General features: G+C 42.7%; 1 protein-coding gene across 1 annotated transcript in view; it reads left to right on the top strand.

The window, feature by feature from the left end:
* The first annotated feature begins 2771 nt into the window (after positions 1-2771).
* LOC145418617 (eukaryotic translation initiation factor 4 gamma 3-like) overlaps positions 2772-11867 on the top strand; it is a 65921-nt gene continuing 56825 nt past the window's right edge. Inside the window, exons 1-2 of the mRNA XM_080286983.1 lie at positions 2772-2951; positions 8159-8410. Of these exons, the coding sequence (XP_080143109.1) occupies positions 2772-2951; positions 8159-8410 (432 nt within the window). The remainder of the gene's footprint in view (positions 2952-8158; positions 8411-11867) is intronic.

The following is an 11867-nucleotide window of genomic DNA, read 5'->3' as shown; positions in this document are numbered from 1 at the left end:
TCTAGACCAACATACCCATATCCCACACCAAGCCCTCTTCCTCCCATCATCTCCAGACATCACCTTCTGCTCCCCAAACCTCACCCCCACTACATCATGGAGAGTGGTCAAAACCCTAGGTTCTGATCACCTCCCAATCATCATCACTACCAAAACCAGAATCACCCCAGCTGGCCACAAACACACATACACTAATTATAAGGGAGCCAACTGGGAGGCCTTTGTAACTGAAACAGAACATCATCTCGAAACACTAAACAGTACACCCGTCACAAACATCAACACCGCTGTGCACACTTTCAATACAATTATACAAAATGCAGACAAAAGACACATCCCTAGAGGCAACAGAAAGAGACACAACCCCAACTTCACACCAGAAATTCAAGGCCTCATCAGACAACGGGACACACTGTGACACTCCCCAACACCCCATACACAAGACACCGTACAACAAATACAAGAACTCAACACTCAAATAAACAATAAAATATCAGAACAGCAAACACTAAACTGGAAAAATTACCTCCAAACACTTGACCACAAAACAAACATCAGCAAACTCTACAAAACACTAAACAGCATCACACTTTCCAACAGCAACACCACACAATCACACACTGCCATCACAACAACAGACACCATACCCTCAAACAAACAACAAGCAAACACTCTCATCAATCACTTTTCACAAGTCAGCCATCTAAACCCCCATCCCGAAGACCGACGTATCATCCGACGTAAGAGACAGTTCCCCACAGACCCAGACTATGCACCTTTCACTTACAACCAGACGAAGCACATCATTAACAACCTCAAGCACTCATCTGCCTGTGGACCGGACAACATAAGCAACATTCACCTTAAACACCGTGGACCACAAGGCATACATGCACTCACCAACATATCAAACTACAGCTACTCACACAACGTAATACTCAACATCTGGAAACATTGCAATATCATCACTATCCCTAAACCCAACAAAGACCCCACGTTACCCTCCTCACACCGCCCCATCACACTCCTCTGCACCCCCTCTAAAGTCACTGAATGATTGGTACTACAACTAGTCACACCTCACATTCCCCTAGCCCAGTCACAACATGGCTTTAGGCCACTACACTCCACAAACACCCTTCTTACAGACCTTACACAGAGAGTTTTTGATGACATGAATTCAGCTAGGCCATCACACTGAACCATCCTAATCACACTAGACATTAGCAAAGCTTTTGATGCCATCCCCTGCCACAACCTCACAAACAAAATACTCAACACAAACATGCACAATAACACAAAAAGATGGCTGGCAAACTACTTAGCAGGCAGGTGTGCACACGTAACATTTGCCGGTCAGTCTTCTAACATCAGAAACTTCACAAATGGCGTCCCCCAAGGATCTGTTTTGTCCCCTACACTCTTTAACCTATACATGCATGACGTACCCATACCCCACACACCACAGACACACATAGCTTCCTATACAGATGATATAACACTTACATGTATGCACCAAAATGCAAACACAGCTGCACACATCATTCAACCTTACCTCAACACACTGCACGAATGGTTCACCACAAACAGACTCAAAATAGCCCCAGCCAAATCTACAGTGACCCTTCTCACAAACTGGACAGCAGAACACAGTCACATTCCACAACTCACTATAAACAACACTCCCCTACCACACACACACACACACACCCAAAATCCTCGGTATAACATACAATACATCAATGTTATTTAAACAACACATCACAAATATTTAAAAATAAAATAACACCAAGACTCAGTGCCTTGAGGTCACTTTCCCATACAACATTCGGACACAACAAAGAAACCACCACCACAGTATACAAACAATACATATGTTCAGTAATGAATTATGCAAGCCCTGCCTGGGCTTCTAACCTCACCAAAACACACTACAACACTCTACAGACCATACAGAACAAAATAATCACAGGCTGCACAGCTACTACACCCACAGACCACCTACATTAAGAAACCAAAGTCCTCAAAGTCAAGGATCACCTAGACATGAGAGGCACCCAGTTTCTTTGCTGCAGCCTCCACAAACCCACAACATCCACTACAGTACATGGCAGCACATCCACCCACACCAAGGAACATCAAAACAACACCCAGCACATGATACCATACACAAATACTGTCATCTCTCTCCCCTCGCCCACCTCAGACCAGCTTCCAGAAGCATATCCACACTCAGATCACTCGCCGCTCCATTCAGTCACTTAAAGACAACACACAGCTGCATGCACGGCCTCCTGACATCCACCCTTCTGAATCCTATCTTCCTCGTGAGGACAGGGTCCACCTGGCCAGGCTGAGATGTGGGGACCATCCAGCCCTCTTAAGCTACCAGAAGAGGCTGGATGACTCCGTCGCTGATGTCTGTCCAGGATGCAACACAGCACCCCATACTATTAAGTACATTATGGAAGACTGCATTGCACACAATCACCTACGCCAACAACACAACATACACTCTTTGAGAGCTCTGTGGGAAAGCCCGGTCTCAGCTGTGGCCCTCCTAAGGGGCTCGGGGCTGTTCGGCCAGATTGCCTAGGGAACAACTAGTACTACTACTAGATTTCTGCTGCCCACCATTCTTTTTCTGAAGTTCCTCCAGCACTTATCAGAATGTGATTGGTTAATGTGTATTGTCTTTTTCTCTGATACTAACAGTTTTTATATCTTTCCAGGCTGTGGATGAACAAAGTTTCTCATCTACATATGCACAGATGTGTCAGGTGTTGTCTTTAATGTCTGTGCGAGGAAATGGCAATGATGGCAGTAGCTCGGGCAAGTCTGAAGTCAAATTTAGAAATTTGATTATCAACAAATGTCAAAAGGAATATGAGAAGGACAACACAGATGAATTTAGATCTGAAAGACAAAAGGAGATTGAGGCCTGCACAGACGTAAGTGTGTATAATAAATAGTAGTCTTCAGGCATTAATAAATTTTTATTCTTTGACTATTATAGTAGCTACATCATAGTACTTGAACAGTTTTTATGTTAAGGTTCAGTGGAGAGGTTTATGGAAGATGTGGAACATCGTGATCATTTGATGGATTTGAAATCTGTGGCTAGTGCAGAGTGGGCATCATAAATATAGAGGTTAGCGAAAGGTGTGGACATATCTTGATCAAAAGGTAGATGAGTGTATTGATGGCAAGATGGTAACACTAACTGATGTGTGATGAGGCTTAAAGGACCTACAGTAAACATCACTCCAGGCAAAAATATGTTTTTTTAGTGCCCCACCCCGTAAAAAGAACTAACTAAAAACGTGAATAAAGCGCCTCGGACCCGGACGGACCATACGTTGACGACTAAGGAATGGACAAAGGACATTCTTAGGGTGGGAACATGGAATGTGAGAGGAGTGAATGATGAAGTGAAAGAGAGAGAGATTGTTCAAGTGCTTGAGGATGCAAAAGTGGATATATGTGGATTGACTGAAACTTCAGTAAATGGAAAGGTGAAAGGGTGAGAGAATGGGAATATGGTTTATGTATATGTGAGGGAGTCAATGAGAATGAGAGGGCAAGAGAGGGAGTTTGTCTGATAATAAGCAAGAAGTGGAAGGAGAATATAAGAGAGTATGGAACAGTGGGTGCAAGGATTGTATGGGTGAGGATGAAAGTAGGTATACAAGCATGGGCGATTGTATGTGTGTATGCTCCAACAGAGGATCGAGTGGCAAGAGTGAAAGATGAGTTTTGGGTGAGAGTAGAAGCATGTATGGACAAGTTTGAGTGGAGGGAGAGAGTACTGTTGATTGGAGACATGAATGGCAAAGTTGGGAATGTACGAGTGGATGGAGTGGTTGGTCAGTGGGGTGTGCCAGCTTAAGTAGATGGGAATGGTAGTGCTTTGGTGGACATCTGTGCTGGTAAGGGGTTGGCAATAGCCAACACCTACTTTCGGCATAAGATGATCCACCGGTATACATGGAGAGTAATGAGGAGGATGGATGGTGAACTTGTTGAACGAAAGGCAATGATAGACTACGTGTGTGTGGATGAACGAATGAGAAGACAAGTGTTGGATGCAAGAGTTTGGAAAGGGTGGGGGAATGGAGTCTCGGATCATCACTTAGTGTTGGCCAAGGTAGAGCTACAAAGAAAGTGGTTGAGGAGACGAAGGGGAAGACGGGAGGAAGCAACTCCTGTGAGAAGAGTGGAGAATTTGCAAGATAGTGAGAGATATTCACGGAAGAGATAGGCGCAGCTTGTGAGGTGGTTTGTGGAGTGAGGAGGAGATGCAAGGGTGTGCAAGGGACAGCATGGTGGAATGATGAGGTGAAACGAGCTGTGGAACAAAAGAAGAAGGCATATAGTGAATGGTTAGCGAGTAGAGGTAGGGGAGAAGATGAGAGAGAGAAGAGAGAGGTATATGTGAGCAGGAGAAGGGAGGTTAAGAGACTGGTGAAGGAGAGTAAGAAGAAAATGGATGAAGAGTTTGGGAGGAATCTGAGTGTGAAATGGAGGGAGAGTAAGAAATTGTTTTGGAAGGAGGTAAAGAAAGTAAGGCAGTGTGAAAGGGGAAATAGTAGGGGAGTGAAAGATAGGAGTAATAGATTGTTAGGGGAAAAGAGAGAGAAATTGAGGAGATGGAAAGAGCACTTTGAGGATTTGTTGAATGTAGAGAGTGAGAGCAGTGCGAGTATAAGTGGTTGGGAAATGGCTGGGAGAAGAAGAGATGAGAGGAGGGAGGAAGAGATCAGTAGGGCGGAAGTAGGGGAAACGATGAAGAAGATTAAGTTGGGAAAGACCCCAGGAATTGATGGAGTGTGTGGTGAAATGCTTAGGTATGGGGGTAAGATTGTTGTGGAGTGGATATGGAAGTTGTGTAGATTGGCTTGGGAAGAGGGAAGGGTTCCAGAGGACTGGAAATCAGGTATAATTGTTCCTTTATACAAAGGAAAAGGGGAGAGAGAAGTATGTGGTAACCATAGGGGTATTTGCCTTCTTAGTGTGACTGGTAAAATATATGGTAGAATACTCATTGATAGGGTTAGGCATATGACAGGGGAGCTAGTTGGAGAAGAACAAGGGGGATTTAGGAAGGGAAAAAGGTGTGTAGATCAGATATTTGTTCTAACATGTTTAGTGAAGAAGTATCTAGAGAAGGGAAGGAAAGTGTATGCTGCCTTCATGGACTTGGAGAAAGCTTATGACAGAATAGATAGGCAAGGTATGTGGAAGGTATTAATAATATATAGAGTGGAGGAGAAATTGTTGAGTGCTGTGAAGAGTATGTACGAGGGAGCTAAAGCTACTTGTCGAGTGGATGGTGAGCTGAGTGAGTTCTTTGATCTCAGTGTGGGACTGAAACAGGGTTGTGTGATGTCTCCATGGCTGTTTAATACATACTTGGATGGGGTTGTAAAGGAGGTGCAAGGTAGGACAGTGGATGTGGGGGTGGCTCTAAAGAATGAGGGTGAGATTTGGAAGATTCCGATGTTGCTCTTTGCTGATGATACAGTATTGTTGAGTGAAGATGAATGGGAGTTGCATGGTTTGGTGAATGATTTTGGGACAGTGTGTAGGAGGAGGAATCTGAAAGTTAATGTAAACAAAAGTAGTTATGGTGTTTGAGAGGAATGAAGTCACAGAGTGTGCAATGAGGTTGGATGGTGAGGATATGGAGAATGTGAGTGCATTCAAGTACTTGGGTAGTGTGATGAGTAAGGATGGAACTTTGGGGGATGAAGTGCATGAAAGGGTACAGCAGGGAAGGAAGGTTGTTGGTACACTGAAAGCAGTGATGAGAAATAGGGAGGTGAGTATGGAAGTTAAGAAGTCACTGCATGATGGTATTGTGATCCCTACCCTGACGTATGGAAGCGAGGCGTGGACCTTGCAAGAGGGGAACAAGTCAAGAGTGAGAGCAGTGGAAATGAGTTACTTGAGAGGAGCATGTGGAGTGATGTGGAGGGACAGGTTGACGAATGAAGAAGTGAAGGAACGTTGTGGGGTGGATGTGGATGTGGTTGAGGAGATTAGGAGAAATACACTGAGGTGGTTTGGACATGTGAAGAGAATGGAGAATGAAAGACTGACTAAGAGGGTGTATGTAGGTGAGGTGGAAGGAGGGAGAGGGAGAGGTAGATCGAGGATGAGGTGGAGGGATGGAGTTGAGAGGTATATGAGGGAGGGGGGGGGTGAGTTGGGGGGAGGGTAGTCAAATGGTGGGTGACAGAGCGACTTGGGGGCGTTTTGTCTGCGGCCACCCTTTGCGGGATTAGGGCATCGGGCTATAGATAGATAGATAGATGGACTATTTTCACCCTTGTATATAGTTTGGAGTATCAGACCCTTACAGTACTGGAAGTGTGTTTGAAAACCTGCCATTGTGCTGTACCATATTACAGTGTAACTCTCTATCATCTTATGGGCTCATATGTGTATGCATGCTCCTGAATGCAAAGATGTACCTGCAACCAATACTAAGAAATGTGTTAAGATGGTGGACATGGCCAGGCTGGTAATGGAATAAAAATAATATACCGTAAAATTTAGGCTTTCAGGCATTCTTCCAGGTCTGTATGTCCCAGTACACGTGGCAGAGGAAGGGTGACAGAAGGTAGCTGAATTTTAGTGTATGATTTTTATTATTGGTTCATCAGTATATATTTGGGTGATGAGGCTAGGAAATTGACAAGGGATCGAGCCAGTTGGATTAATTTTTTATGGAGGAGTGTATGACTGGTTTGATTTAACTTCACAGTTGTCAGAGTAACTGTCTGGAACGTTGAAGCTATATGTGGAAAAATGTAGTCATCAGAATCCATGAGAATCCAGAGTCATGGTTTCATTTAATGGAACCAGGACTCTGGAGATGAGTGGTGAAAGAATGGGTGTGTGGCCCATATCATTTGGCAAGCTGTTGATCATTTCTTTGTTGTTTCCTTCTGGCTTTGTGTACCTTATATCACCCCTGCAGGTGTACACATGAAGATGGAGTGATGAGAGTTGAACTTATGGAGAGGGAGGAGGTTTTCAATGAATGGCAAAGGGCAGAGTATCTTGAGTTTGATGTATGCAGATGACAGTTGAGTTGCTAATAAAGAAGAAGAGTTTTACCGAGTTCGGAGGATGTTGGCGCGTGTCATTCTTTGAAAGTATGTGTAGATAGAGTAACATGATCATAGCTGAGAGAATGTCAGTGTGATCTGATGGTGAATGGTGAGACTTGCATTGGTGAGGAAGTTTTAAGTATCTGGGTGTAATGATGGAGAAGAGAGGTAAATGTGGAATAGAAGTGGAAAGCAGAACAGCACAGGAATGTAAAGTAGCTGCTGCTTTGAAGGTCTTGATGTGAAACAGGTCTGGATGTAGTGGCTAATAGGGGATTGCATGGAGTTTGAGAACCCACAGTAATGTTTGTGTGACACTGGTTTGACCTGAAACTGGATGCATGTATAAAAGCAGTGGAAATGGAGTTTTTGAGGATTGTGTGTGGAGTGCAGTGTGATTTTGAAATATGGAGTAAAGAAGCCTTTGTAAGTTGGACAGGTCTTGGATGGTATGGTCATTTGAGAGTCAGGATGTAAGGAGAATGGTGAATGAAGTGTGATAGTGAGTCTGAAGGCAAAAGGAAGCACTGTTGGTCAAGAAGATGGATAGATATGGTAAAAATGGGAATGTGAAATCGAGGTAGGAAGGTTTGATGAGGCTAGGGAACTGAGAGGATCGAGCTGGTTAGAAGAACTTGTATAGTGGTGCATATGACAAAGGTTTGGCACTTGTCCCTCCTGCCCCTCCATCAGATGAATAGATAATATGAAGTACGTGATTGTGAAAAGTTATATATATGAGATGGAGTTAGTGTTCTGGAATTTGAACGAGCATGTGGCCTGTTTTATTGGGCACACAGGTAATTAGTTCCCCTTTATCATTTACTTTCTTGCTCTCTGGACCTTGCTTTTCCCCTTAGTTGGGTGGGAAATAATGAGGACGATGATAATGATCAAGATCCCTGAAGTTATGCAATCTGACACCTGACTAGAATATTGAAGTGGATATATGTTGTGAATGAATTGCGTGTGTGTGAAAGTTTTCTAGAAGGTACTGTACTGCTTTATTGTGGTTTATGAGCAGTGCCTTTTCCTTACAGATTGAGAAGAGAATGGAACTGACCGCTAAGTTTGATTATGATGAAACAAAAATGAGAAAGCGATCTGTGGGCAACATTAGGTTCATTGGCGAGCTGTATAAACTACGCATGTTCACATCTCCAATTATGATGCGGATCATTGGAACATTACTAGAACGAGGTGATGAGGAATCTTTGGAATGCCTTTGCAAGTTGCTCACTACCATAGGGAAGATTCTTGAGTCACACTGTTCTCAACAGGCAAAAGCAATGGTGAGTTAAAGTATATCTAACTGTATCTATATCTGTCCATATATGTGTATAGGTATATATAATTAAGGCTTTTATAAGTGTACTGGTAGTTCACATTAATAATGGCATAGTCATAGTTTTGATGTCCTTCAAAATACATCTTATGGAATACAGTAGGCCCGTTTTGTGTAGTCTTTTTTTCTCAGACCTGCAGAGGATCACAAATGGTGCTTACTGAAATTCCTTATGTGGTAGGTGGGGGCACTCACCATCCACTCACTTAACCCATCACGTCCCGAGGTTTTCCGCACCTCCGACATCCCCCAGTTCCGAGGTATTTTTGAAAAAAATTTTTTGGGCTAAAACCTTCGCTTTTGGTGAGAAACATCGAAAATTCAATGAGAAATCGCTCACCTGAGGTTTAAAATACCCAATCCAGGTAGGAGTTCCTCCTTACTTGTCTGGGTTTTCTAACATGCTGGCACCAAAGAAAACAAGTTCTATGGGAGGGTAACTATTTTATCCACTCATAAATGGTATTTATTACTTGGTACGAATGTATATGTAGTATGAGAGTATATTGGTTTTCAAGCAGTAATAAAGGCATTATAAGCATTGTTTCACTCACTAACTAATCACCATACCTGACCTTTTTTTGCCACATTACCTGATTATTATTTCTGACTGTTTCTTCCCCCTAATGCTATGTAAACTTTGTCCTCCACATTGTCATCAACTGGGGAATCATTCTGGCCCTGAATGTCTTTATTGGCCAGGTCACTGGTAACAGGTGAATTGCCGAGACAATGGCGTGAGGGGGGGAGGGGGAAGGTTATGCGGTGTAAGGCATTGTCCCTGCTTGGCATCTTGTAGAGGAATAGAGGAAGGTGTCCCGTGTATACATACGAAAAATCACGCGCGAAAATTGAAAATTGTGCAAATTAGGGACCTTGCAATTGCACGACGTACCAGTACGTCGCCAGGACTGGCAAATGCAAATCGCTGCAACGTACCCATACGTCGACGAGACGGGGCGGGTTAATGTAGTTCTGCTCTCGGGTGTCTGTCCTTTCCTCTCCTCCATCCTTCTTTCCTTCCATCCTCTTCTGTCTTTCTTTCTTTCAGTCTTTCCTCGTCCTTCTGCCAACGGGTGACTTTACACAACCTTTTCTGTCTTTCGTTCCTTCATTCTTTCCTCTTCCTTCTGCCTGTGGGTGACATTACACTGAGTGACAAGCCAAATGGTTTCCTGTACACCAGGAAACCATTTACTATGCTGGTTGGTAACCATGTAACCAAATTTTGGCACCTGGTGGTTTAGTGGGTAATTATTGCGCTCCAATCAGATTGAGCCGGTGAAAGTTTATATCTAAGGGGTGGTTAGGGTTTATTGCTTACGTAATGCCACTCGGGGATGAGTGAGGTTGGTCACTCTCATCTTAAATGTCAGGACCAACTGCCTATCCCCAGGCTTCTATGTTCCTCATGGGGCAACGTAGGTTTGGATGATGGATGGAGTAATGGATGGATGAAATTCCATTGCTAGCTAGTAACTTGATTGGTTTATCCTTGTTTATGGTACTCCATTTTGAGCAAGCTTTTGATACACCCTGTCCTCATTATAATGATGAGATGTGTTTTAGAAAACCCATTGTTGAGCCGAGGTATCGTTAACTGGGGACATTATAACATAGAAAGTTTAGAGGTGTGTTGGAGAGTCTTGGGATCCCCACCCAACCAAGTCCATAACTCACCCAAATGAGTCCAAAAACAAGTTTCTAGCTCACCTAAACCCCCAGACAGCTTTAAAACAAGTTAAACTAAGGCTAGAGGCAGTCAATAACTCACTTAAACCCAGAAATAATATATGAAAATCATCAAAAATAAGTCTGGAAAAAAATCAAACAATAATTTGTACCCAAAAAGTTTATAAATCAACCTAAGCTCAAAATTTTAGTCTAAAATATCATCAAAATTGGTTAAAAAAAGGAACCATCTGATAAAAACCCATTGGATAACCAGGGACTGGCCATCGATAGGCGGGGAAGGTGGTAATATTTTTACACTGCTATGTCGGGGTATCGTAGTGATTAATCGTATAGCGGGGTATGGATGTACAGGCATACCCTGGTTTAACGAAGCAGTTGGTTAAGTAAAAATCCATCATTAAGTGGGGTATCATATCTCAGGGTAGATTTAACATGTAAAGTATAGGGATGTGTTTTTGAGCCTTGGGTTTCTCCCCTGTGAAGTCCTAAACCCACCCAAATGAGTCCAAAAAAAGTTTAAAGCCAATCTGAGTGGCCTAACAACTGTAAAAGAAGCATACCTAAACCTAAAACCAGTATCAGTCTCGCCTGTACCCAGTCAAGGTCATTGGAGAATGCGATCTCCGACTCGTATGCAAACTTGGTAGAGAAGCAGCAGCATTGTATACAATCCCATCAGATGGTCCCAGGACAATTAAATAAACTTCTGTTATGTGTAATAATAATGTATGAATGATGCAGAATCATCCAAGGTGCCAATTGTTGTGACGGAGAATCGATGTTTTGACAGGGAATTCTCTTGATGCGGAATGCAATTGGGATAGACTTCTCAACGGCCTCTGTTTATGTCATTTTTGTTACTATTCTGGTTGCTGAGCATCTTTATTTTCTTCTCTCTTATATTCCAACATTTATTTAGAAATTCCTTTGTATTTTCAAAGCATTTTCCCTTGAACAACCCAAATGTAAACATGATTTATCTATCGATGATGTGATCAAGATAGCCTTTTCAAGGGCTCCTCATTATGTCGTTTTAGTTACTATTCTGGTTGCTGAGTTTCTTTATTTTCTTCTCTCTTATTTTCCAACATTTATTTAGAAATTCCTTTATATTTTCAAAGCGTTTTTCCTTGAACAGTGCAAATGTAAACACATGATATATCATTGTCACAGTTTTCATCAGTGCATGGAATATTTACTCTCAAAGGTTTTCATAATTATTATTTTAAAATTATTATTATGTATTTGATGATAGGTTAGATGACAGTTCAGTGGTCAGATGCAGAATATTCTTTGTTGAGTCACCTAGTTGTCCCCACTGTTTTGTACTTCGTTTGATGGGTGAGGATCTGTACCCCAAATGACAGTGTTCATTCCACCTATGACTAAAGCACATTAATCTAAGTCTAAAAACATAAACACAAAAATTAAGTCCAATATATCATCAAAAATAAATCAGAACACATCACAAAACCGGGGGTAGGCCTGCGATAGGTGGGGTAGGGTGGTATTTCTACCCCATCGCTATTTTGGGGTATCGTATCTGGGGATATCGTAAAACGGGGTTTGGCTGTACAGTAATCCCTCCAGTATCCGACGTAATAGAGCCATAGGCAGGTCCTGATAGTGGTCCTGTCCGGATATTGGGCCCCAGCTCATGGACTTGTACTTATGGACCCTAACTCAGAGAAACACCTATACAACTCCCT

The sequence above is a fragment of the Coenobita brevimanus genome, chromosome 115 (genome assembly GCF_032717465.1).
Source record: "Coenobita brevimanus isolate Jiangsu-jjx chromosome 115, ASM3271746v2, whole genome shotgun sequence".
NCBI classification, from domain to species: Eukaryota; Metazoa; Arthropoda; class Malacostraca; order Decapoda; family Coenobitidae; genus Coenobita; species Coenobita brevimanus.
Note: the sequence above shows the minus strand (reverse complement) of the source record. Positions and strands in the feature narration are given on the sequence as shown.